The sequence below is a fragment of the Sinocyclocheilus anshuiensis genome, unplaced genomic scaffold (genome assembly GCF_001515605.1).
Source record: "Sinocyclocheilus anshuiensis isolate Anshui unplaced genomic scaffold, SAMN03320099.WGS_v1.1 scaffold238, whole genome shotgun sequence".
NCBI classification, from domain to species: Eukaryota; Metazoa; Chordata; class Actinopteri; order Cypriniformes; family Cyprinidae; genus Sinocyclocheilus; species Sinocyclocheilus anshuiensis.
The window spans coordinates 2,140,406-2,168,405 of NW_015547674.1; the positions used below are offsets into that span (position 1 = coordinate 2,140,406).

Here is a 28,000-nt window from a genome sequence, read left to right on the forward strand (position 1 = left end):
TATAATTGCTGCTGTACTGAGAATGTATAAAGAGCCACCTATGAACTCCTCGCGAGTATTGAAGCTGACTTCTGCTGATGAAACTGCAAACTATTTTCTTCAGTAATTTTTTCTTCAATTGACTACATCTCTGACTCCTGGCCTTCATTCATCATACCTGGTGCTTGGATTTAACTGTAAATGCCCTACAGAAGCACTGACTCAAACGATTCGTTCAAAAACAGATTCATTGAATGAAACACCGCAGTGTTGCTCTGAGACGCGCAAATGTTCTGTTCCCTTTCAAATGGTCTCTCCCATTGCGTTAAACGCATATGGGGGTATACTCCTGAATACTGAAGCCTGATTTGATCACGTTTGTGTAGCTGCACGAACCAATGACACTTCAACCTGCCAAAACAGGTGGAGCCGACTGCTATATAAGTCGGCTCGGAGTGCCATTTCGTCAGAATCTTTTGACTGATAGTGATAGTCATCGACCCATGTGCAGCCTTACAGCACGGCAGGTGATGCAATGCTCATTCTCTTATCTCAGGGTGCCATTTCGTCAGAATATTTCTCCTTCAGCACGGAGATCATCTCCTTGCTGGACTCTGAAGCAAGAAGCTCGAAGCCTGCTACTCGCTGTGGAAGACACTTCTCTTCAGCGCCTTCTCCCTTGCGGCAATCCGGCGATCACAAAGAGCAAATTTTCTAGAATGGAGAGCGAACTGATTAGCATCCTCACCAGGCTGTGGAGAATCTCGGCTTAGAATGGTCGGCTCCGGAAGAGCCTGCCTGCAGCCGCTTAGACGAACGATAGGTCGAATGGTAGAGACTGGTGCCGGTTTTACCGGAAGTTCATGATGAACTTACCAAGGCGTGGCGTGCCCCTACTCGATGCCTGTCCACTCTTCTAATTCTGTTGTCCTCACCTCTATTGATGGTGCTGGAGCAAGAGGGAATGGCAAGCTCCCCTCTCGGGTAGAGGCAGTCGCTGCACACCTCTGCCTGCCATCTGCCAGGCGGATTTGGTCAGGCTTTTACAGCCGCTACTTCCCTGTTCCCAAGAAAAATGGTGGGCCCAGGCATCTGAACCGCGTGCTTATGAAATACCCGTTCCTGACTTTGAAGCAGATCCAGATCCAAATACTTTCACATCCAGATAGCCCCTCATCACAGACCGCTCTTGAGATTCGCGTTCGAGTGGGTGGCTTATCAATATACAGTCCTACCATTCGGACTGCCTCTGGCCCCATGCACTTTACAAAGTGCATGGACGCGGATCTTTTCCCTCTGAGACAGATGGGAATCCACATTATGAATTACCTATACGATTAGCTAGTCTTAGCCAGAGGTTGCTGCTGCTCAGCCACCTGGAGCAGCTTGGGCTAAAAATCTATTTAGCCAAGAGCTCTCTGTCTCCCAGTCAGCGAGTCGTCATCCTGGGGACAGTTATCGATTCAGCCCAGATGCGGGTTTGTAATATACCCGCATAAATATAATTTAGAGGGGTATATTTGTAGCAATAGCCAACAATATATTGTATCGGTCAAAATTATTGATTTTACTTTTATGCCAAAAATCATTAGGATATTAAGTAAAGATCATGTTCCATGAAGATATTTTGTACATTTCCTACTGTAAATATATTAAAACTTAATTTTTGATTAGTAATATGCATAGCTAAGAACTTCATTTGGACAACTTTAAAGGTGATTTTCTCAATATTTAGATTTTTTTGCACCCTCAGATTCCAGATTTTCAAATAGTTCCAAATATTGTCCTATCCTAACAAACCATACATCAATGGAAAGCTTATGTATTCAGCTTTCAGATGATGTATAAATCTCAATTTCGAAAAATTGACCCTTATGACTGGTTTTGTAGTCCAGGGTCATAAATGTCATCTAATATAGACATTTTCCCACTATTTTTTGTTATTTTCAGAAATGAAAACGCTGCAATTTCTTTAAAACACTTTTCTTTACTGCAGTCTGTAGTGAAAACAGATCATACCAACAACAACTTGGTTTCAGCTAGAGATTTACAACAGACTATACAGCATGACCATGGAAAAAGGTCTGCAATTAATAAAAAACATGTTTTGCAATCATATGCCTAATGACAATTATAACGAACAGTACAAAAGGGATTAAAATTTCAGCACTTGCTATTGGGAGTCCTGTAAAATGGTCTTTTCTTCAATGGCCTGTTTGACGATTTCAGCCAGCTTTAAGCGATCTACTTTGTCAGAAAAAGATCTACCTGTGAAGAAAGAAAAACATAACAGGTTGATATTTTACTAATATCGAAATTATGCAATTAATTAGTCAAGGAGGGCTCACATTACTGTTTTTAATACTTACTGCTCGTCTTTTTCCAGTGTTAGTGTGAAACAACACGTCTACAATGTCACATTTAATTTGAAAATCATTTCATCTGACTTGACCGAATCTTTCAGCTACTTAATTTCCTTATTGTTAAATATTGGTTAGACATCTTTGTTCACTTTGTAACCAATTCAGCATCTTATGCACTTAAAAGATTAAAGAAATAAATGTACGGGAGATTTTGAACTAAAGCACTGATGCAGCGTTTCTTTCACACAGAACCAAACCCTACGAGCTCTTACCTGAATCTGTTTTGCTGCTACTATCTCCTCAGGAAATGCAATTTTAGTCTTAATTTTAAGTCCATCCTGTCATCAAAAGGTCAAGCACATGACCAAAAAAATACCTATTCTGACACGTCTTTGAGGTTGCTCATGACTGTTTATAAGCAACATAACATTAGGATACCATTTGAGGTTATTAGTGATTAAAAATCCAATTGATTCAAACGACGAACTTCAATCTTGATCTTTTTTTTGAAAGCGGTTGATATGACTTCTCACCTAAAATTCATAGATTCAGATGTTCAATTTTAGTCTATAGTAAATAAAGCAAATAAACACATACCATCCCAACTTAACCCTTGCAATCCATCTCTGAGAAGTTTGCAATCGCGATTGAATCGCCACGCTTCATGCATTACTTCATTTAGCTTCTCATCTTCATTGTCACCTGTAAAAACAACAAAGAGATATTGTAAGTACTACAGTACTTCATTGCGCTGTTATATACAGCGGGTATAGAAAAGAATCACCCCCGTTAAAAAAAATAATTAGAAAAAAACTTTTTCCAACACATGTCGGTGTTTTATAGTAAATACTTTATAGTAAATTTAGAGTAAATACAGCTGGATAAAACAAAAACTGTGTGCATCTTCATTTCAGGCTGCAAAGCAACAACGTGATTATTTTAAAGGGTATACTTTAATATGATACTTTTCTATACCTGCTGTATATATACATTTATGTGCCATTATATAGCACTGCTATTTTGGATCATTACCAACATGGCTATAGCTGGGATGATAAAATGTGTTTCTTAATTTTTTATGAATGCTATGAATTTTTTATGAATCAGATCCGTAAGACTATATTTAAGGACTGCTGTGGTAAATATTTTTTACCAGTGTCAAAAACACAGTGTATATGTATATATCTTGTGTTTGTATTTGTGTATGTATGCACCTTCTGTCTCAGTCCTCTGGAAAGAATAACCTGAGGGTTATAAACACCACAAACCTACAATGAATGTCCACACATACCAGCCTGCGGTAAGATGCACTGTGCGATTACATCCCGAAGTGTTTCCAGAGCCACGTTGGTGTCCTCCGCCTCATTCTCTGGATCATTAATGAAAAGTTCATCGCTAGGTTTGGTGCTGCATGAGGCAGAAATCAAACACAGATCTGTAAGTGCATTCTGAATTATGCCAATTAAAGGTGGGGTAAGCGATTTTTCGAAAACGCTTTAGAAACCCGATTCGGGCCGACTAGCAAAACAAACTTGTAGCCAATCAGCAGTAAGGGGCGTGTCTAGTTTCTAGTGTCTAGGGGCGTTCAGTGCTCAGTGCGAGCCGAGCGACAGAAAGATAGAGATGGCGGATAAAAAAACAAAAGAGGAAAACGACTGCGGAATAAAAGAAGGCTTAAGGCAAGAAGTAGGACCCGTGTAAATATCGGATCAGCTTTCCAGCGCTGGAGAAAACTCAAGGAGCATAAGGCCTGCGATCGGACGCCGAGGTTGTTTTGTTTCTTCTCGATAGGCGAGTAACACCGTGTCTGCGCCGCAACAGCTAAAGTCTGTCTAGTACACTAAAGCGACCGTTAAAAATCAATACGTCATGAATAGAACGCGGCAGCAGTTTTCTGTCGGGGATTTGTCGTGCCACGCCGCATCCATGTGTATATATATCTATGGTGTAGACAGCATCACTGATTATAATGAGTTCTATAGTATTTTGTCGCGCCGTGCCACTCGCGTCCGGTGTAGACATGGTGTAACATTGGTTTTGCTTTGTTTCACAGAACTAATCGTTGCCTGGGTTGAGTACGTAGGCTATGTGTGGGGCGGAGTTATCAAAATAGGGGCGAGACCCTCTTGGGGTAGGGGCGTGTTTGTTTTGATGATTTCAAATGTCAACATTGGCTACCAGAAATCGCTTACCCCACCTTTAACTGAACAGGGACACAGCAAAGAGGGGAGACTCACCCAAGTAGCTTTCTCTTTCTCAAAATGGGGTTGTTGACGGAGTTGAGTGGCTTTAGACTGAGATTGAGGTCCTGTATCCTCATGTTGGCCAGTTGCTCAGCATGGGCCTGTTGGATTCCAGCCACAACTGCCTGCATGAACAATATAACAACACATAACTCATATATTTATTATGCACATGCGTAGTGCAGTATGTGTAAGGAGATGCAGCGGATGGGAAGAGAAATCAGTTCTCTGATGCACTGCGCTTCTTTGTACAACATGTCTTAATCTGTTCCTGAAAAAATTCAGAATTGATTTTGAGATCAAATATGAACACTTGCTGTACGGTGGGGCACATTTGATTAACACTGGTATTTTCCTCTTTATTTCCATGAAGCTACTTTGTATAAAGCACTATATAAATTAGGGATGTTCATTTTAACCGGTTAACCGTTAACCGACCGTGAAGAATTTTGACGATTAATACAATCAGTTAAACGGTTTAAAAAGTTATTTTTTTAGTAATTTATCAAAATATTTAAAAAGGTTTGCTGCATGGTTGAAATACGCTACGCGCATAAATTTCTTTTTGTTTTTTTAGAGGAAAAAAAACATAAGTCGCATTTTATTATTTCATTCAGAAATAGGCCTAATGCCGACACGAAATGTTTACAAACATTATAATAAATGCTGTAAACATAGCTAGGCTATTTTAATTCCCCTCACTCCACAACAAATCCTTTCAATTAACAGTATTTAGAAAAGAACAAGAATTAAAAATATAAGAAGCTATAGCTAAACGACAAGCCAAAACAAATTCATTTAGGCTAAAACGAAACTGAAACCAACGTTGCGTCTCTCATTCGTCACAAAATCAAATGTTTCCATAATCGTATGAACAGGCTGCATTGTCAAGGTAGCAATGCTTAACTGTGTGTGCGCATGCGGCGCCAGCGCAATCATTTGAATTTTTTCCTTCTAACAGTGGAAGCAATTACTCCTTTTAGTCATAAAGATAATTGGAATTGTAAAAGGTTTGTCTTTATTTGTGTACATTCACAATAAAAACAAATCTTTGTGCTTTTGTAAAATAAGAATAGAGAAAAATAGGATGCCGCTTTCTGCCGTCTTGGTTTCCTTGGGCGCAGCACAAAAATGAACTGAAACTCTACTTGTTGCACAGTTTTTCTTTCGTTTTCTTCATTTATTAAAAATATATTTCTCGTATAGGCCTATTTATTCGTTATAAATATATAGCCTAGCTTTATTATGTTTTTCTCTGCTCGCAGAAGCGCTGCAGGTGCATGATGCGATATGATGACCACGTGAATCCTCATGTTCTGTTGTAACATGTAAAATTAATCCCCGGGAAACAAATGTTAGTATTTTTTAACGGGTCACAGACACGTATCCTTTCTAATTAAAATAAATTCGAATTTAAAATAATCTTGTCGGTTAACGGTTAATAATCGGTTAACGAGCATCGGTTGTCGGTTAGGAAAAATAACCGAAATGAACATCCCTAATATAAATAAATATGAAATCCTGGCAAAACAAGTTAAAATATTTCAGAAATACCAGCAACATGCACAAACACTACACAATTCCACTCCCTTCACAGCATTCAGCTCAGGTTTCTGCACACACACAAAAACACACTATCAAGCAAATATCAAAGCTTCCACATAATTCTGAATACACACAGCAAATTACCTGGACAATCACAGGCTTTACTGGAATGGATTTCAGTACCATTTAGCAGTATTTACGCGAGGCAGAAACCCTACGCTCTACAGATAGAACAATGTGGAAATAACCTGGACGTCCATTGCAACAGAATCAAATGTCACACATGTGCACACTATATCACCAATGAGTGACAGTTTGTGTCTTGTGTAACGCAAACAGAAGCTTTGTATGAAAGTCATAAGGGTGCAAATGTTGCTGAGCTACTGTAACGTAGCCAAACAATGGCTAATCTAGTGATTTAGTGTCGGTGACTGATAATGCATCTCATGCACAGTGCATGCATTTTGTCATCAAGAGTCTGTGTGCAGTCAAACTTTTCTGGATACACAGGCATCTGTGCGTCTGAATGCATCATCTGTGCATGTGTCTGGAATTCTTGGCAGTAACTGGCACATCCACTGGGTAGCAACATCACAAATGGATCATTGCTTTCACAAAGTAGTCGAAGAAGACAAATGTCAAAGCAATGCAGAAATTCAAATAGAGGTCAGAGAGCATGTTTCTCTTAGCTAACTGTACCTGTCATTACACACAAGCAGCGGCAGCAACAATACAACTTTACAAGACAATGGTGGGCATTTTTTGTTTACCCGGTATATGATGTTTCTTCTTTGTCTTTCAGAGTCGCAGATGCTTGCCCAAAGTTTCATAGTGTAGCTTCAACTTAAATCAAAGCTAAAGTTAAGATACTAAAGTTCAACTAAACGATACATTTTCCCTCCCACATTTTAAATGTACTTAAGATAACGTTAAAAATAAATGAAAACGTTGCTCCAGGGGGGCTGTGTCTGCAACAAGTGCATTAAACATTGGCAGATACGACTCAACTAAGCTTTGAAATGTTGTCTTCGGTTGGAGCTCACCTTGTCCATCATCATTTGAGCAGAGGGAAGCACATTGTCCAGCGCCTCAGTGCAGTTGAGCCAGGGATGGGCTAAAACTCCTTCTATGTTTAGTCTCTCCTCCGGCTTCACTTTAAGTAGCCTTGATGCAACAAAATATGTCAGATCTTTATGTGAGCAGTGGTTTACACCACTAAAATTGGGTAAAAGTTTAACAAATTATACATAGTTACTTCATTTTTTTCTTTTAAGATAAACTAACGTTGGTTAATAGTCACCAATCTTAGTTGCTTCGGATAAAAGCAGCGTCTGCTAAATGCACAAATGTACAATTCTAAACTCCTAGTGGCACTAGAGTATTTGAGCAACTGACATCAAAATATGCAACAAAGATTTTAAAACTCACCTTATTCACTGTGCCAAATTTCACAACTTTTTTACCATATAGATCTAGAGGCTGCCACAGACTCAAGACTCAAGTAACAGAATCAATACAATCTGTGCTTGGCCCCGAATAAGGAGGAAAGCATGTTTTGATCAAATAGAAAGACACTCACTTGCGGACAATGTCCTTGGCCATTTCAGATATTTGACTCCACTCCTCCTCTGGGAAGTCAAAGATGCCAGTCATGATTTTTTTGCGCATGTCTTTAGGGATGGTGCGGCTGTGGTGTTTGGAGTAAAACGGAGGATATCCGCAGAGCATTACATAGACGATCACCCCCAAGGACCATAGGTCACAGCTCTGAAGAGCGGAAAGAAAGAATGTATTGGCTTTACAGATAGCGAGCGAAACCACTTCAGTCAGTTCGTCTTGTGACTAGGCTGCAAGTGAAAAACATGAGACTGCAAAAAAAATAAAAAATAAAATAAAACAAACCCGGCCCACTAGAGAAAAATAAATTCATTGTTGAAAATGTGTACATATTTTGCCTGTCCAAAAGTAATAAGTATTAATTATTGCACAGATTGAAGGGGAAAATAAAGTCACTGTCATGCATATGACCAAAATGTTTGAGTAATAAATGCTGAAATCCAAATATTTTCAAAGGGTTCAAAAGCTTATTCTTGTGACTGTATAGGAAGAATACGATAGTGGGCAAGAATTTGAATATTTGCACTGTAAAAATGACAAGTGGACATCAAACAGATGATAATAGGATGGATTTTGTTCAAAAGAACAAGCCATAACACTGAATAACAAAGTTTACCTTGTTGTATGTGTAAGGTGTGGGTGAGGTAGGTATAATTCCAGACTTTTCTTTCTGGTGGCGTCTCTGTGCCTCCAGCACCTTTTGAAGAAAGTTAGTTCACATTTGTCAATTAAGTCACAAAGTTTCGGACTGATCAAAGATTTCATGCGTGGCTGGCAAGATCATAATCCAAATTCGTAAAAGTAACCAATTAATGTGCCATGCCACACTACCAGCCAAAGGTTTGGACACGCTTACTTTTTATCATTATCATAATCATTTTATCATTATTTCCCAGAATTACAATCCATGAAACATCATGACCATGGACACTTGTTGGCTTTTCCTTGCACTATTCAGTTCAAGACATCTATTAAATAAATTGATTAAAAGTTTTGTGTCGTTGTTTTTTTGCACTGTAAAAATGACAAGTGAACATCAAACAGATGATAATAGGATGGATTTTGTTCAAAAGAACAAGCCATAACACTGAATAACATAAAGTTTACCTTGTTGTATGTGTAAGGTGTGGGTGAGGTAGGTATAATTCCAGACTTTTCTTTCTGGTGGCGTCTTTGTGCCTCCAGCACCTTTTGAAGAAAGTTAGTTCACATTTGTCAATTAAGTCACAAAGTTTCGGACTGATCAAAGATTTCATGCGTGGCTGGCAAGATCATAATCCAAATTGGTAAAAGTAACCAATTAATGTGCCATGCCACACTACCAGCCAAAGGTTTGGACACGCTTACTTTTTATCATTATCATAATCATTTTATCATTATTTCCCAGAATTACAATCCATGAAACATCATGACCATGGACACTTGTTGGCTTTTCCTTGCACTATTCAGTTCAAGACATCTATTAAATAAATTGATTAAAAGTTTTGTGTCGTTGTTTTGTCCCATTATTATCAAGAAAAGGAAATGTGATTTTTCATGATTTGACTCCTTTGAAAGTAGGAATTAAGAGCAATCATCTATAAAAAGTCACTGAGGTCTTACCTGCGGTGCTACATAGTATGGAGTGAACTGTGGGGTCATTAAATCCCCTTGGTCGATTTTGGCAAAACCAAAATCACACAGTTTTACAGGAGCATCCTGATGGGGCGTTAGACACAAGAAACATGATTCAAAATCTAATAATGGAAAAATGTCCTTACTGATTATTGAAATAACATTTGCTTAATTCAGAAAGGTTCTAAAGTTGGAAACAATTTAAGAGAGAAGGATTTTTAAAACAATACATGCATTGTGGGTATGAAAAATGTATTTGGTAGGGATGCACGATATTTGAAAGCTTTGAAAATAACTATAAAGCAACTCTTAAGAAATCCTTAACATTTTATTTGAATATTTAACATTTGTAGATGGTCTAACGCAAAAGAGTTGTACACATTCTGAAAATCTTTTAGAGCTATATTTAAGTTTTCATAATCCATTTGAAAAAAATAAACATATTACACATTAATGAATAAATCTGAATATATATTAAAAAATTAAATTTTCAAGTGTCTTGTTTGTGATTTTTATTCACGTAAGCTATACCTTCTGACCTTTAAATCAAACCATACTCGTGATTTTATGACATCATTCTTTTATAATGAGAGTACATTGAAAGCTTTGAAAATAACTATAAAGCAACTCTTAAGAAATCCTTAACATTTTATTTGAATATTTAACATTTGTAGATGGTCTAACGCAAAAGAGTTGTACACATTCTGAAAATCTTTTAGAGCTATATTTAAGTTTTCATAATCCATTTGAAAAAAATAAACATATTACACATTAATGAATAAATCTGAATATATATTAAAAAATTTCATTTTCAAGTGTCTTGTTTGTGATTTTTATTCATGTAAGCTATACATTCTGACCTTTAAATCAAACCATACTCGTGATTTTATGACATCAATTACTGCTTTATTTAATCAGAAACACAAATGTTATTTTTGTGTTTTACTTTCATTTTATTACAAGTACGCCAACAGTGCCCCCTAAGTAAATGAAACGCCTTACCGGACGGGCATTAGGACCCAGGGGAGGCTGTTGACTCCATCACACACCAGACGCCTCATTCTGTACTCGCATTCTCAGATTAAATGCTCAAAACAGGGAATCTAATCATCATTCAGGAAAAAGTTTGCTTCAAGAATGAGCACACTGCTGATGTGATCTTATCGCAAGCACACCCTGAGCACATGCGAGTTACTCATCTTATCGGCAAGGCATATCGGCATAATTTTTGCCGATATTTGCATTTTAAGCCATTATCGGTCGATATTGATAACGTTCCGATAATAACGTGCATCCCTAGTATTTGGTTATGACCAACAAAATACAAGATCGTATGATGCATCATTACTGTAAACAGCAATAATAATAATTCATATTAAATCATATGCATTTAATCCATATCATTTGTATTTTTAAATAAGCAGCATTTCAACTGTAATGTCACTTTTGCCCTGTGCGTGGGAGATCAGGACCAAAACTGACCAAGACCCTGATCTAACACTTTATTTGCACTGTAATCAATGAAATCAAATGAATTCATGCAATAAAGTATTATTCAGGTCTCAGATCTCACCAGTGAATTGTCCTTGAAGAGCAGGTTCTCTGGTTTCAGGTCTCGATGTGCAATATTTAATGAATGACAGTGTTGCAATGCAAGGCTTATCTGTAAAAATGACGGAAGTTTAGTCAAACTACTTGATATAAATATATATATATATACACAAGTTTTGATGTTTATAATGTTACATTTTAAACAATTGTAAATTCAAAATGTCTACTAAAAACAATAGAGACTATTTATAATAACGTAATCAAAAATTAACACTGGAGTTATTTAAAGGGCCTATTGTGAAGTTAGTCATACGTGTCAAGCATTGCATGTTTACTCTATTATGTGATCATTCATTTTAAAATGAACAATAATTTGTTACCCGAGATAAACTCATCAGCATACGTTTGCTATTATGTTAACTACTGTACTTTTTTACCTTTATTTAAAAAAGAAAACATGCAATAACAACAGAACTTGATAGAACAATCGTTTGGTCATCTATCCATCCATCCCTATTTAAGTTATATCAATGGAAATATATGTCAAGTCATACAGTAGTCAATAAATATGTCATTAAGTCGTAAACACAACTCATTTTTCCAAGCACTTCAAATATTTATCCATCCATAGATTTAATAAGAAGGTCATTCTCTCCATGTTTTGGACCACTGATAGGGATAAAATATTATCGCAATATCTTTTTCCACATCATACGATACTGATATTTATCGCGATATTCATTTAACATTACCATTAATTGGGAAGGAAATGCTTTCCACATTTGTTTGTTGTTTGTCAGACCTGGAGAATGAATGCTATCATAACTCATTTGTTCACAACTAAACTCCACAAAGTAGCTCCTTTTAATTTTGAGTCCCATGAAATCCATGTTATTTTTCCATAAATTCGGTTTTGTTTTTTCATTTTATTTTATTTTTTTATTCCGTTTTATTACTTAATACAAATTCATCATCAAAAATGGTGTATAATAAAATTTATAAAAAAAACAATTTAATCAATATTTTAAAAATAATGAATTTACAACAATTGCATTTTTTTTATATTGAAAAAATAACTTGTTGAAAAAAACTTGAAAAATAACTATCACCAAAATAACTATTACTACCTTAACTATTAATAAAATAAAACTATAAAATAACTATTTATCACTACTTTAAGAATTACATTTATGTATGCAATAGTAATATATTTCTGTCATAATTTCTTCAAGTTAAACCAAACTTTTATTTTGACGGGTTGTTGCGAAGGTCTTTCCGTTCAACTTTCAGTTTCAGTGTGTGTTTGACGGTAGTTTTTCTCAAAATAAACGGTGTAAAGCTGGTGAAGTGACTCTCAGATCAGCTCTGGAGATGAAGTTCACGCGTTCATGTCCTCATATATCGAGACGCAGACGTTGAACACAGTGGGCGTCACGTGAGTTTGAGTTTGTGTATCAGACGAAACCGTGCCTTTCATTCACACAGAGACACGCAGACTTATTAGGTCGCATCTGTTTTGGCTTTGTGATAGACTGTTAGATTAATCCATATCGAGTAAAAATGTCCAGAGCTTATCATTGTAAAATTTATCAGCAATTTCGATATGATATTGTTTATCACCCAACCCTAGACCAATCAGGCTTTGGTGAAGGCTCGGACTGAAGCCACTTTCACGTTATAGCTTTCTTGATGGCTGCTAATAGTAATCTTTCACCATCAAATGAGCTGCTATGTTACCCAAATTAACTGTAAGAACTTATGTCGCGTCTGTTTTGGCTTTGTGATAGGCTGTTAGATTAATCCATATCGAGTAAAAATGTCCAGAGCTTATCATTGTAAAATTTATCAGCAATTTCGATATGATATTGTTTATCACCCAACCCTAGACCAATCAGGCTTTGGTGAAGGCTCGGACTGAAGCCACTTTCACGTTATAGCTTTCTTGATGGCTGCTAATAGTAATCTTTCACCATCAAATGAGCTGCTATGTTACCCAAATTAACTGTAAGAAAAGAGCAGTCATTTCCATCACCAAGACATTAATATTACTTGTATTACTTCTCCAGACCAGAGCCTTACTCAACAGTAAGACCTTTAACTGTGAAGCCTGTACCTGTTTAGTGACCTGACTGGCCATCTTCTCTGTAAAGTGCTTGTGCTGGCTGATTCTGTGGAACAACTCGCCACCTTCCATCATTTCCATGACAATCAGTAACCTTGCCCTATCAGAGAGAAGCACAGAAAACAGCAGATTATTTTAGATAGTTAAGAGCATTAGAAACATTTTCTTTGTACTGTACGTGTAGGAAGTGCCGTGTTGTGTGCACTGATGCTGCTGAACTCCACTACCTCGGACTGGATTCATGAGGAAACTGTACGCTGTTGGCATACACCTCCATTATTTTCACAATGTTGGGGTGAGAGGCACACATCATATGAAGCCTAACCTGCGAATAAAAATAAATCACAGCAGAGAATTTAAAGCTGCACTTGGAGATGTTCTGTAAAGTCTACATTTCAATTTATTAAGGCCCTGATATACTTCAAGCGAAGTTCCTATTCGTTCGTTCTTCGCTTGGGAGCAAAAAGAAGTCCTAGAGGCTGAGTGACAGTATAATGTTTTTTCACACATTCAAACACCCCCGCACTGTCAGAGGTGGGGTGTAGATTGAGTATGCAAATATGTGCCACGCGCTTTCCTCTCACCAACAAAATAAACACACAACAAAAATGACAGCGGTGAGAAAACAGCAGTTAAGAAAGCATCTGATGATAGCAATGTGGATATGTTTGCACCAGCTCTGCAATTCAGCACTCCAGTCAAGTAAAGTCACGTCATGTTTATTTATATAGCACTTTATACCATAGATTGCTTTAAGCCAAACAGCTGTACAGTACTCTCAAAAAACTCCCCTTATAATCAGTAAAGCTGTCTATACACTGTTTGATGAATGAATCTCCTACTTACATCATACGTACATCTGCACTTTGTTGTTTATGATGAGAGAATTTTCACGCGCACTGAACAACAAAACTCTGGTGTTTCAGCGATGACTCATCTGAACGCCTCTGATTGGTTGCTGCGTTCATACGCTCAACAGAATCACGTGTTATTGGTTATAATGCACAACGCTGTAAAAACGCGGGAAAAGAATCACTTTGAGCAGATCTAAATTTAATGCTGCAGTCAACACTTTTCATTTCATTTTATTCGCGACTGCCGTAATGGATTTAGTTTAACTACTGCAGCAGCATTTTTGTCCACGTGTGTTGCCATAGTTTCTACAAGCGGAAACCGATAGCGCGGATATTACGTCATTGATAGGCGATTTAAAATTGGAATTTCTCTGGATTTACAAATCCTTGGGAACTTTTGGGATAACTTAAGTGCACAACTGCATGAAATATATCACACTGTGCAAGTGGTTTTTGGATATTTTATTACAAAAATCTTACATATTGTGCCTTTAAACATGAAAAAACAGTGTCAGTGTTGATTTCGATTACAATTACACTTCAATTTCTAATATAAAGCAACTTTTACTCACGGACATTTGACTTCGACAGACTCAACAGAGGAAATAAACCAGAGATTTCCACGTCAAAGAGGGCGGAGCTCCAGACCACACCAACCTATTACATCATCGCCACGGACCAATGGTAGTTCAAAGGTCTTTACCAGCTGGAGTGAACGTTTTCTGGTTTGGCAAGCTGTTTCGAACTCCCGAAACGAACTGCAAACGAACTTCGTTTTGGCCTGATTTTGTTTGAAAGGATGTCACACCAGTTCGTTCTTCGATTTCGCCTGAAGTATATCGGGGCCTTGAATCTATAACACCAAATGATATAGATGCTCTTCAAATAAAAGAAACCAAAGTATGCAAACGGCACACACTACCTCATTGCGGGCTTTGGGTCTGTCAATCAAGATCTTTAGGGCAAACCGTTCTTGTGTCGACTTCTTCACACACACCCTGGTGAAAAAAAACAAAAACAGCAATACATTAGTTAACGTCTTAACTCTGTAAGGCCTAATATAGTCAGAAAATCTATTGTTTTTAAATGGAACAGTTTATTGAGAAGTTCATAATGTGTTTTTGTTCAGAATCATATTTGATCCATCAGGATTTTATGGCTCATATAGTATGGTAAAGTGAGAATATGGACGAAAAAAAAAACAGAGGCCCAAACTGAGCGAAAATATGCAATTTGGTGCAGATGCTGATATTTATGTGGCCAAAAAGTAAGATGCAATTCTGATAGATTGTAATGTAAATCAATTAGATTTTATAATATTATACGAGACTACTTACATAAAAATTTAAATCAGTTGTCATTCTGTATTTCCCAGTAATGTCTTAGTAAGATGATATTTAAATGCTTAGTTTTATGATGAACGCTCTGAAGTTTCAAAACATAGTATAATGCAGTGCAGTACATGATTGAGAAATGAACGTGCTGAAAAAAGATTAACCCAAAATAATTCCTTGATGCTTTTCCCCCACGATTGCAGTTGATTTTTGTTCCAGAAACGAATCAGAAATATTTCCTGAAACAGAAATGCGTTCATACAGTGGGAAATAACTACTTCTGCTTGAGGAGTTTATAGTGTTTACAGCTGAATGTCATTTTTATATGCAAAAATTACCATTCAAAATACCCTTCAAACTGGACATAACAGCATACTGTACCTCACAGGACCACTGATCCCAGCTCCCAGCTTCTGTGTCCAATTAATGTTATACTCTTCCAGGATTGATGTCTCCTGTAACAAGAGTGTTTGGGAACAGTTCATTCGATACACTCATCCACACTGATTGACCTGACTTAAACAGTATGCATAATTATTATACATGTAATTGGTTACTTTGCCTCTGTTTTCAAATAGTTGATTTCTTCATTGTGCATCATGAGACGCATAAAACTAAAAAAGGCTTAAAAGCATATTTAAAGGATAGAGTCACAGCAGAATCCATGGCTAGTAGTTTTCAAAGAGTTATGATGCAACCGGCACAAAATGCAGTAGTAATAACATGTATTTAACAGGAAATGTCAGACACAAGACTTCAACTAAATTGAAATGTAGGTGAAAAATTTAATTACAGTGTAATCAAATGTACTGCCAGTGTACTGAATTCAGCATTCAAAGGTCCTGTTGCTATGTTGAATGCTTATGCTGCATTTGTTAAAATTAAGGTAACAAATTTTTATTTTAATGTAAAAAAAAAAAAAAAAAGTTTAATATTCTGAGTAGGGTCACACCACACTGGAAATTAATGTCCTTACAAACAAGAATAAAAACGGGCAAGGCACTGGTGAATTTGGAAATTTTGTACTATTTTGCTTCCATGTCATCTTTCTGACTAGTGTAAATAAAACATCCAAAATACATATTTAAGCGTTTATTTTATTACACTATCTATTTGTGTCTGTAGATTTCAATTACGATACATATCATTAAAGGCTGTGAGTTTTTCTCCACTTCAGCAGCATACACTAAACTTTACAGTTTTATCTATATTCTGGAGGGTTTTACAGAGGGGTTTGTTCAAATATCATTCGCGCCGGTTATGTAACATTTTGTTACAAAAACCATGGCGATTTTTTATTTATTTTTTTTGATTGTCGACAATATTTTCTGATTTATGGAGTGATACAAATCCCCTCTTTAAAACCCCTCAACTCCAATATGTCAGCAAAATGAAATAAAAATGTTGAATCTGGCTTTATCAAGTGTTCAGATTTCTGTCCTGGAAAAGTATGCAAATTAGTGTGCATTTAATTAGACAATGACTTATTTGCATATTTAAACATAACATTTCAGGAAACTTGTAATACAAAGCAACTGTCTTGGGGAATGTACGGTGAGATCTGCAGTGCCTTGCCTTAAGTTATAATTACTGCAATGCTATATAATAGTAATTACTAGGCCTGGGCGATAAAACGGTATCGATATTTATCGACGGTACACCTTCTTCGAAAACGATATAAAAAATGTTTGATAGAGTGCACGATAGGGCTGCACGATAAATCGAAATGGAATCGAGATCGCGATTCGACAGAAGCTGCGATTGTCATGCGTATCTTTCAGTGAAGCACGGTTCTGTGATCAGCAGTAAATCTCCATCCAAAGGCCAGAGGGCGCTCTCGCGCTGAAACTCCAAATACGCCTCGCAGAAGCAATGCTATATAATAGTAATTACTATGTGTGACCCTGGAGCACAAAAGCAGTCTTAAGTCGCTGGGGTATATTTGTAGCAATAGCCAAAAATACATTGTATGGGGCAAAATTACAGATTTTTATTTTATGCCAAAAATCATTAGGACATTAAGTAAAGATCATGTTCCATGAAGATATTTTGTAAATTTCCTACCGTAAATACATCAAAACTTAATTTTTTATTAGTAATATGCATTGCTAAGAACTTAATTTGGACAACTTTTTAAAGATGATTTTCTCAATATTTAGATTTTTTTGCACCCTCAGATTCCGGATTTTCAAATAGTTGTATCTCGGCCAAATATTGTCCGATCCTAACAAACCATACATCAATGGAAAGCTTATTTATTCAGCTTTCAGATGATGCATAAATCTCAATTTTGAAAAATTGACACTTAAACGCTTAAGTTTTGTGGTCCAGGGTCACATATGTTTTGATTTAATTCTGCAATTAACAAAATTCAACAAACCACAGAGTAAACTATGTAGTTTGTCGTTATCTAAATTCATGGAAACTCAACCAGAATGTCCTTTGTGTGGTTCTCAATCAGTGCCTCACCTGTTTTTAGACACTCTTATTCAGTCTGGTATTGGATTGAGATCTCATTACTCAGTTTTACCTGCTTCAATAACCTAACTGATATCATAGAAGAAATTGTATTGTTGTTATTTTATAACACCGGCTCTGCAAATGTATTATTATACTCATTATATGTTATTCTTCTCGTCGCCTGCCTCATGATCTCTCGCTGTTTACAGCCTCCGGACACTGCTACGGGACGCGTAGGAACAGTTTGTCTATTCATAATGGATGATAATCTTGTAATGTTTTGTTTTTTAGTCATACAGACAGGGGCATGCTTGTTTTCTGTAACACTTGCTACATATACTTACTATAGTAACAACAGTAAATTATGTATAAGTTCAAGCAACATGCAATTTTTGCTATTTATCACTACTCTGTACTTAATAGTGTGTAACCTTTTTCTCTCTCTCTGTACCTTCATGTCATTCATTGTAATGTTGCAAATCCCGCACTAGTTCTTTATGCGTTACATTTTCGAATCATTAGAACTCCTTTCATGTATTATACGTCACGCTCTCGTTTCATTCAAACACAAATGGCGCCACCGCGTGTGACCTCGGGCGACTTCATTATTAATAAAATGACAGTAATATTCCGTAATAACACAGTGGTCGTCTTATTACTAGGCGGATTGTTTTGTTTACTGAAACTGACTTTTTTCTTAGTGGAAGCTTTAAGATAACCAGTGTTGGGGAAAGTTACTTTTAAAAGTAATGCATTACAATATTGCGTTACTCCATAAAAAAAGTAACTAATTACGTTACTTAGTTACTTTTTATGGAAATAATGCGTTACGTTACTTTTGCATAACTTTTTAAATCCGGACAGGGCTTGCTTGTTTGTTTTTAAAATAAAAAAGTTCTATTTTTGGCAAATATAAAAGCCTTTTCACACCAAAAGTGAAACGAATAAGCCTCAGGCTGAAGGGAAAGTAAATTTACGTCCGTACAGTAGAGTGCAGAAGAAGACATTTCAACACACTTCAGCAATAAAAAAGACACAAATGTTTGTCTAGAGTAATTTGTGCGTATTAGTACGCTTGACTGGATCATCGAAGGTCAGAAGCAAAGACATTGGTTAATAGAATGGGATTAAATACATAAAGCATATTTGTGTTGTTAAACACTTAATATTGCAGTTGCATTATTTGTATTCATTTTGAGGAATACTGAATCTGTTTTTTTTTTGTGAGTGAGATGAATTAATGCATATCTTGAAAAGGTAATCTGATTACGTAACTCGCGTTACTTGTAATGCGTTACCCCAACACTGGAGATAACACAGATAAAATAGTGTATTATGTTCAACTCAAATTGATATTTAATTTGACATTTTGTGGCTAGTAGCCATGTGGCAAGCAGGATAATGCACAGACAGTTCCCGCAGACAGACACGTGTCATGTAGAAGTTACAGGAATGTAAAGACGTAACTCGGTCGCTTTTGTTGATTAGCTCGCCGCCTCACCTTAATGAACCTGTCCACGCTGCTGTCCTCAGACATGATGCTGACTGTGACACCCGCAGATCTTCACTCTTTGGCTTCAACAGGCGCGATCTTCCCTAAATCTGGACGTTGAACGAGGTCTAAGCGCTAAGATGCCTTCTTATGCACACTTCCCATGCTGTCCGATGAACTTTGCGCCTTTGCGTAACTGGCATTTAAATGCAATGAGTGACAGCCCACCAGACAGTTAGAAAAGCAACAAAGACGCGACTTTCTGAGGCTAGACGTGCTCGGCTAGCATCTTACACATGCATTTCACAGACTACCACCGTGGAGGCTGCCGTTCCTCCAGCCACTGTTTGCCAACTGCTCCACGCTGTTCTTCACAAGCGTGCAACGAAACCGATGAAGGACGATAAAAGCGTTACCCAGCGTTCAGCGATCAACTGTGTCTTGAAAAGCACCATAGAGACCAAATACTATCCTAGGTTTGTTTGCTAAGGTGCTAGCGCTACCTTTGAGCTGGGGAAGATTGCTCTTCGTTGTTACACGCCACATTGCGCGAGCATTCCGCCACCTAACGCAGAGGAGCTCAGCACTGAACATTTTTTTTTTTTTTTGCATTTCAAGCATCATAACATAACAAAATAGGCTAACATAACCACAACTGTAAGTCCTCACAGACTGAGACATTCATATTAATCATACTATAACACAGAAATAAACCATCATTCAAGACATTAATCCAAATAAAATAAAATAAAAATATATTCATGCAACCATAAACAATGTAGGGGATTAAACAAGATCACACTTATTAAACAAATCAAATAATTTATTGGCTTTATCACTTCTCGTAATTTTCAGGACCTCTGTATAGGGTGAATTCGGGTAATCTGGGACACCTAAACTCCAGTGTGTGCTTGATCTAATGTGTTAGATAGATATCGAAATAAATCAAAATTGCAAAAAATGTCCCAGATTACCCAAATTCACCCCACATGGCAAGCTCCTTTTTAAAGACATTAAACTGGGGTGCTGTTTTCAGAACTTTACATTTGTGAATAAAGTATTTTAATATGAGGAGTAAACAATTTACTACAAAGTCTACACTTTTGTCTTCCAAAAGTGGAAATTCCTTAGCAGGATAAATATCGTACACAATTTTAAAGTGCACTTCTTTATATTTTGGTGGAAGAGGAAATAACTAATATTTGTATCTAAATTCATTTACTGATTTCTTATTTAGATGTTGAAAAATATAGTTCCTTCTTATTGGACCAGGATAGAGACAATTTCTTACAAACTTATTAGTACACTTCTCATCTACAAAATTTATTTTGCCTCATTTAAGATCCAAAATCTTGGGAATGATAGTGGAGTATGTTAAAATCCCCTTTAACATATTAAGGAATGGTAAAGGAATACTTTTAGTAACTTTCAAATAAACTTTTTACTCACACTTAAAATTAAATTTAGTGCAGAAATCATTATAACTAAAAAAGCAGCCATTCTTATCCATAATGACCAATTATGGCACTGACCAAATACCTCTTTGCCACCAGTCCTCCAACTCAGCACTGAACATACTATTGGCATAATGCGGGGTTTGTCTCTCGTCTGAAAGTTGCGGCATATTACCAGACGATTTTCTGTTAGAATTGAATGATTATAATGCGAGCGGTCGCGTTGTATCGTGTCTTTACCATAGTAGCATATGGGGTTAGAATTGTTTCATATTTAGGAACAGTGTTGGGGGTAATATATTACAAGTTACGTAATCAGATTACTTTTTTCAAGTAACTAGTAAAGTAACGCATTACTTTTTAAATTTTTTAAGAATATCCGAGTTACTTTTTCAAATAAGTAACGCAAGTTTTTTTTTTTTTTTTTTAAAAAAAAATTCAGTATTGCTCAAAATGACTAAAAATAATGTAACTCAGAATGACGCAAACCTGCAATAATTAAATGTTAAACAACACAAATATCCTTTATGTATTTAATCCCATTCTATGTGCTTCTGAGCTTCGATGATCCAGTTCAAGCGTACTAATAAGCACAAATTACTCTAGACGAACATTTGTGTGTTTTTTTATTGCTGAAGTGTGTTGAAATTTCTTCTTCTGCATTCTACTGTACGGACGTACATTTACTTTCCCTTCAGCCTGAGGCTTATTCGTTTCACTTTTGGTGTGAAAAGGCTTTTATATTTGCCAAAAATAGTTATTTTAAAATCAAACAAGCAACCCCTGTCCAGATTTAAAAAGTAATGCAAAAGTAACATAACGCATTACTTTCCATAAAAAGTAACTAAGTAATGTAATTTGTTACTTTTTTATGGAGTAACGCAATATTGTAATGCATTACTTTTAAAAGTAACTTTCCCCAACACTGTTTAGGAATACTTTTAGATCCACAAATAAACATTGTTGGTGCTTGGTGGTAAGGCATTTCAAGTAACGCAAGTTACGTAATCAGATTACTTTCCCCAAGTAACTAGCAAAGTAACGCATTACTTTTACATTTACAACGAATTATCGGAGTTACTTTTTTAACCCTCTGGTGTTGTTCGGTCATTTTAGACCGGGAAAAAAAATGTTTTGAAATTTTAAAAATCGCTACTTCATCAGAATGGTACGAAACTCGATTATGGCAGTCACTATGTGACCACAAAAAAAAAATATATATATATATATATATAAAAATAAAATTGTGGACTTGATTCGAAAAAGCTAAATGGTCGTAAAAAAAAAATAGTCACACTTGTGTTGTTTCGCGGTCAAAAATGACCGCCATTGGAAATTAATGGGAAATATGCAAAAATACAGAGAAGTTTTTGTGAGTACAATCTACAAATCATTCACGATGCAGAAAAAAGTGCACAGCAATGAAGGGGTGACACTTTAAAATATCAAGAGATATGCAAAACAAAACGGTTATCTTTGAGAATGTCTAAATACTGTATAAATCCAAATCCACAACTTAAAAAAAGTATTTATGTTTAAAAACTAATTTATAAGCCTTTTATATAGAGCTCTAAAAGTGGCTAAACCATGGAATTGCAGAAGTTTTTCTTTTTTTTTTTTTTTACTCCCAGCAGATGGAACTAACCTGCCTTCAAAAATTGGATTTTAAAGGCATTGTCTCTATTTTAACATGAAATACTGCCATAATTGAAAAGTAAAAAAAATATATATTAGAAAAAAGTTTTTTTGTATTATTTTCAAGGGGAGAAATTGATCATAATTATTGCATACATATTAAATAGTACCATGAAATTCTCTCAAAATACAAAAGAAAAAATATTGAACAAAAATATATTACATTGATTTCACTGAAGAAAAAAAAAAGTTACATGTCAGGTGTCCGGTCACTTTTGACCACGAACAACACAAGTGTGACTCCCAAATGAACAATACCAGAGGGTTAAATAAGTAATGCAAGTTACTTTGTTTTCCCACGTATTGACTGACAGCTCCCCTGTCCTCATGTTGAGAGAAATCGGGAGCAAGTGCAGAGGAATAATTTCACTTTTGGTGTGAAAGGGCCTTTATAGTTGCTAAAAATATAACTTTAGGGTGTTTGTTATTAAAAAAACAAATAAGCAAGCCCAGCCCAAAACAAAAAGTAATGTAATGCATCACTTTCCATAAAGAGCAACTAACGCAATTAGTTACTTTTTTATGGAGTAACAAAATATTGTAATGCATTACTTTTAAAAGTAACTTTCCACAACACTGCAAATAAATACAAATATTACAAATTATCACGGTAGTCCAAGGGCCAAGGCACTTCTAATACACAGTTTTTAACATACAAAACACATGGTATTATCATGGGCCACTATTTTATTTATTTTTTAAGTCAGAAAGATAACAGAGTAGGGTGTTATTGGTGAAGAAGGAAATAACAATTCTAAATTAAGTTCATTATAAAGTCTACATAACACAAATAAATGTTTAAACACTGTAAAACCAAACAAAATTAGTGCACTGTATGTTAATAGGTATAAATACTCACCATAGTAAGCTCTTTTTATCCTTCTATCCTCTACACAGAGTCGTCCCAGAATACTAAGTTGGGCTTATAGAAAGAAGATAGCTCTTGTCACAAATAGGCTGATATTTATGGTTTACAAACCACACACAATTGCTTCTTTCTGTAAGCCACTATATAATAAAAACCAGAAAAACTGAGAAATATGCACGTGCATTATAACAATCAATATACAATTTTCTTTTTAAGGTGGGAAATCATATCTAACAATAAATGCTGCAAAATCATGAACAACACTTGTAATGTTTGATATTTATTTTCTTCTGCATGTTATTACAAAAAAAACATAATCAGAAAAGGACAAATATTTATGCACATTAAGAATAAATGAATTAATAAAAATGAATAAATTAATTAAACAAATACAATATCTGAAGCATTTATTACGCAAATCAGTGCATACATGCAAATAATTGTAGTCATTATGCTGTCTATATAATGCTTGAATTAAACCGAATAAAGTCAGCCCAATACAAATCTTCTCTCCTTTTGTCTGGTGGATAATCATAGCAATAACTTCCGTAAAATCAACTATACGTGACTAACTAATCATCACTGTTAGAACTATTGTTACAGACGAGAATTTGGACTAAACACGTATTATTTTTCAGTTCACATTAGCACATTACTCGTGTTGATGGATGAGAATCAGAATAATGTTCATTTTTAATAATGTCTGGCATGACTCTTATAATTAGGTGAATTCATCCATTTACGAATTTTTCTGAGGGACCTTAATTGTAACCTGTGGAGGAAAGAGTTAGTGAATAATAAAAAAATGACAGAACGAATAGCTGCAATATGGAGATTGTGGACTAAATATGCATCTAAAACACTCTACTTGACATCTTTTAATTTGAAATAAGCAACTCTAAAAGCACTGTGAGAAATCACTTTGGGCAAATGTAGGTTGTAAGACAGATACAACTATGCTATTTATAGTTCACAATAGCGAGTGAATTATGAATAATGAGTGCACTTTTAAATATCTGATGGCGAAAGCTTACCGTTTTGACCTCTGTGTAGTTGTCCAGTCCATACTCTCCTAACTCACGACCGATTCCCGAGGACTTGTATCCCCCAAATGGAGCCTGAGCTCCAAACACGTCATAACAGTTAATCCTAATGAAATAAAATGACAAGCACAAACCACATTTCAGAAAACAGCAAAGATGTCTGATAAACCCATTTCTAAGGTGCCACGTTCCCTTAAAGGGGTCATATGATGTTGCTAAAAAGAACATTATTTTGTGTATTTGGTGTAATGGAATCGCATCATATGACCCCTTTAATATAACAAAGCACATCCCATGCTCACCACACAGTGCCAGCGCGCAGGCCGTTGGATATGTAATGGGCCTTGTCAATGTTTTGGGTAAAAACAGCAACTGCATTGGCTCTCTCAATCACTTCCTCTAAAGATCTAAACTTCAGAATTTGCATCACAGGTCCAAAGATCTGACAGAAAAGAAAGGGAACAGCATGTTATCTCATACTGGATGTAAATCTTACAGCAAAATGGAATGAATAGAATTCATAATCAAATTAATATAGAAAAAACAGAATCTAAATAGAAATGCATCTATTCAGCCCTCTGTGTACAGAATGCCAAAAATTGTGCATTAGAAAACTATGTAAAATGGCATTTTATATTAATTTAAAACAACAGGTATAGCTCCTTTGAGGTAAATCAGAAAGAAAAGATGCTAAAAACCTCACATTATTAAGGTTATATTGAGATTTGTGGTGAGACGTGATTGGTTGATCTCTCCTACACATCTGGTTGTTAACTGATGCTGCGTCTGAATTTGTGTAAAGTTAAGTTTGTACTGCATTTGATGATGTATGCATGCATATAATATTAATTCAATCTGCAAACGGTGACTGCCAGCTGTAAAACTCTGAAAGTGATTCTATTACATCAGGGCCAGTATGCACTTGGCTTAGAATTTGCATAGTCACATTTTTTTTCTACAGGTTTTCAGCAGTGTTTTTCACAGTGCAAACTGTTTCAAATAACCTTTTTCCAGATAGTTGTGCCTTAATGTCTGCAAGCTGACACTATGACATTCACATCAGAGTTACATTTAAGAATTTAATTATAAATGCCTTTTAAATTCCAATTCATTTCTTGAATTTGATATGAATTCAAATTTAGGAAGCAAACTGAATGCAGAATTACATTTTGAATTAGTGTGTGCGGAAGCAGAATTTTATAGAAAATAAATTCATAGCTCATTTTTAATTCGAAAAGAAAAGTGTGTCAAGTCTTATTTGGAAGCTTAAAAAAAAAACTTTGAATTTTAAAGGTTTATATTTAATAGATCAACTTTTCCTGACTAGGGTGGGGAAAAAAACTAATTTCCCAGAATGCAATATCTGTGTTGAAATTCTTTGAATAGCAATTCATTAAATTCCTCTTCCTGTTACCGCAATTCATTACCATATTTGATGTTTATAAGCCTAAATTAAATCTGTCAATCATATAAAGTGGTCGCGTCTCTTCAGAAGACTTGGATTAAACCACTCGATTCATATAGATTACATTTACAATGTCTTTATGAACCTTTTGAAGTTGAACAGTTTGGTTGCGTGGAATTTCAATGGATGGACAGAAATAAGAGAAAACACATCTCTATTCGTGTTCCGAAGATGTAGAAGTTATATGGATTTTTAAATCCATATATTAAAGGATTTAACTAAAAAAAACATTAGTTGAAATAAAATAAATGTTAACTGAAATAAAATTAAATATATATATATAAACTTAAACTTATTTTAATTCAGCTAGTTTCCAAAGTAACATTTCTCATTTTTATTCAGTTTAACGTGATGTACTAAAATAACTAAAACTGACATAGAAATGAATAAAAACCATATAGACTATTAATAAAATGTCAAAAACACACATCAAAATGACTAAATCTTAAATTAAAATGGAAAATACAAAAGTAAAAGCAAATATTAATTTCTGACGTTAATATTTATTAATTGTCGTTAATACTAATTATTTAGTTAGGGCTGATTATTCATGCAGGAAATATTAAATAAACACTTCTGGAAAGCAAGATGATTGGAATCCCACTAGATCTCGTCTGTAAGTTTAGTGAGAGCTCAAAACTCAAAATCTTGACGTGAATGGAAAGGCCCTTTCCTTAGTAATGTGTTGAATAATTCAAGTGCACGCACCTCCTCCCGAGCAATTGTCATGTCATCTTTAACATCTCTGAAGATGGTGGGCTGGATGAAGTAACCGCGGTCAGCTGCCGCCTCGCCGCCACACATGAGCTTAGCGCCATCACGCTTCCCACTGCTGATGTAGCCAAGAATCTTCTGGAACTGTTCCTCATCCACCTTCAGCGAAGAGAGGACTATGGATGCAATATCAGAGCACTATGCTGATCATGCATTAGTTCAATAGGATGTCCTTACACAAACACATTCTCAAACCCACATGCAGAAATGTTTGTATAAACTAAAATATGACTGGTTTTGTGGTCCAGGGTCACATAAGGGTCAATTTTTCGAAATTGAGATTTATGCATCATCTGAAAGCTGAATAAATAAGCTTTTCATTGTTGTATGGTTGTTGTTAGGATTGGACAATATTTGGTTGAGATACAACTATTAGAAAATCTGGAATCTGAGGGTGCAAAAAAATCAAAATATTGAGAAAATCGCCTTTAAAGTTGTCCAAATGAAGTTCTTAGCAATGCATATTACTAATCAAAAATTAAGTTTTGATATATTTACAGTAGGACATTTACAAAATATCTTCATGGAACATGATCTTTACTTAATATCCTAATGATTTTTGGCATAAAAGAAAAATCAATAATTTTGACCCATACAATGTATTGTTGGCTATTGCTACAAATATACCCCAGCGACTTAAGACTGCTTCTGTGCTCCAGGGTCACATATGATACAAACAGGTTTATAGGTTTGTGACACAGAACTGTACCTGGGGGCCCTGCTCCATGTTCAAGTCAAAGGGGTCTCCCACAATCCTCTTCTTAGCTCTCTCTACGCTCCGCTCAACAAACTCATCGTAGATGCTCTCCTGCACAAACGTGCGAGAGCCTGCACAACAGCACTGGCCTCGGTTGAAGAACAGGGCGAAATGAGACTGCTCCACTGCCTCCTCCACTGCAAACGCAAATATCCTTTCATTAGAAAGATCGACACACTGGTTTACTATTAGAAAAGGGTCGTTCTTTCTTCTGTGGAACACAAAAAAAGGTATTTTGAGAAACATCTTACTGTTTTTTGTCCATACTATGAAAGTAACTGCTGTCCAGTGTTGTTTTGGACCAAACTGACTTTGATTTTATTGCCAAAAAAATTCTAAATATCTTCTTTTGTGTTCGACTGTTTATAAGAAAGCCATACAGGTTCGGGACGATGCGAAGGTGAATAAATGTACAATCCCTGTCTGCTAAAAAACACAAAAAAGCACTGTAGTTAAAAATCACTGAAAACCAATCATGAAAAAAATTATAGATTAAATCATTTAAATAGGGCATACACATATAGGAACTACATAAAGTAAGAAATAATAATAAATATAAGTAAAGACTATATATATTTTAAGTATATGTAGCTACAGATTAATTGGCCACATTTTGGCATCTTTATGTTGACAGTCTTTGAATTCATTGCCCAGATTACTGAGCAAATGTGACAAGCCTTTGGCAACAGAAGTGCTGTTTCTGCCATCTAAACATGCTTTAAACACACACACACACACACACACACACACACACACACACACACACACAC

At 35.8% G+C, this 28,000-nt stretch overlaps 2 protein-coding genes across 3 annotated transcripts in view; both read right to left on the reverse strand.

The window, feature by feature from the left end:
• Positions 1 to 1,957: 1,957 nt before the first annotated feature.
• On the reverse strand, positions 1,958 to 19,742 carry LOC107702970 (MAP kinase-activated protein kinase 5). 2 transcript variants are annotated; one of them, XM_016505447.1, is made up of 14 exons: positions 19,184 to 19,742; positions 15,604 to 15,677; positions 14,811 to 14,886; positions 13,262 to 13,359; positions 13,026 to 13,134; positions 10,935 to 11,024; positions 9,350 to 9,445; positions 8,855 to 8,935; positions 7,710 to 7,897; positions 7,174 to 7,294; positions 4,580 to 4,710; positions 3,634 to 3,749; positions 2,940 to 3,044; positions 1,959 to 2,247 (listed from the first exon to the last, which is right to left on the reverse strand). In XM_016505447.1, exons 1-14 carry the CDS (start codon positions 19,217 to 19,219, stop codon positions 2,153 to 2,155), a joined length of 1,416 nt encoding a protein of 471 aa, XP_016360933.1. In that variant the 5' UTR covers positions 19,220 to 19,742; the 3' UTR covers positions 1,959 to 2,152. The 2 variants fall into 2 exon arrangements, with proteins under 2 accessions (XP_016360934.1, XP_016360933.1); XM_016505448.1 differs by lacking the exons at positions 14,811 to 14,886; positions 15,604 to 15,677; positions 19,184 to 19,742 and having other exon boundaries at positions 1,958 to 2,247; positions 13,026 to 13,138; positions 13,262 to 13,335.
• Positions 19,743 to 23,542: 3,800 nt separating this feature from the next.
• The window catches only part of LOC107702922 (aldehyde dehydrogenase, mitochondrial-like), an 18,283-nt gene continuing 13,825 nt past the window's right edge, over positions 23,543 to 28,000 (reverse strand). The window contains exons 9-13 of the mRNA XM_016505368.1: positions 27,183 to 27,367; positions 26,408 to 26,572; positions 24,537 to 24,676; positions 24,226 to 24,340; positions 23,543 to 23,963 (exon numbers count right to left, since the gene is read on the reverse strand). Coding sequence (XP_016360854.1) covers positions 23,931 to 23,963; positions 24,226 to 24,340; positions 24,537 to 24,676; positions 26,408 to 26,572; positions 27,183 to 27,367 — 638 coding nt within the window. The 3' untranslated portion in view covers positions 23,543 to 23,930. The remainder of the gene's footprint in view (positions 23,964 to 24,225; positions 24,341 to 24,536; positions 24,677 to 26,407; positions 26,573 to 27,182; positions 27,368 to 28,000) is intronic.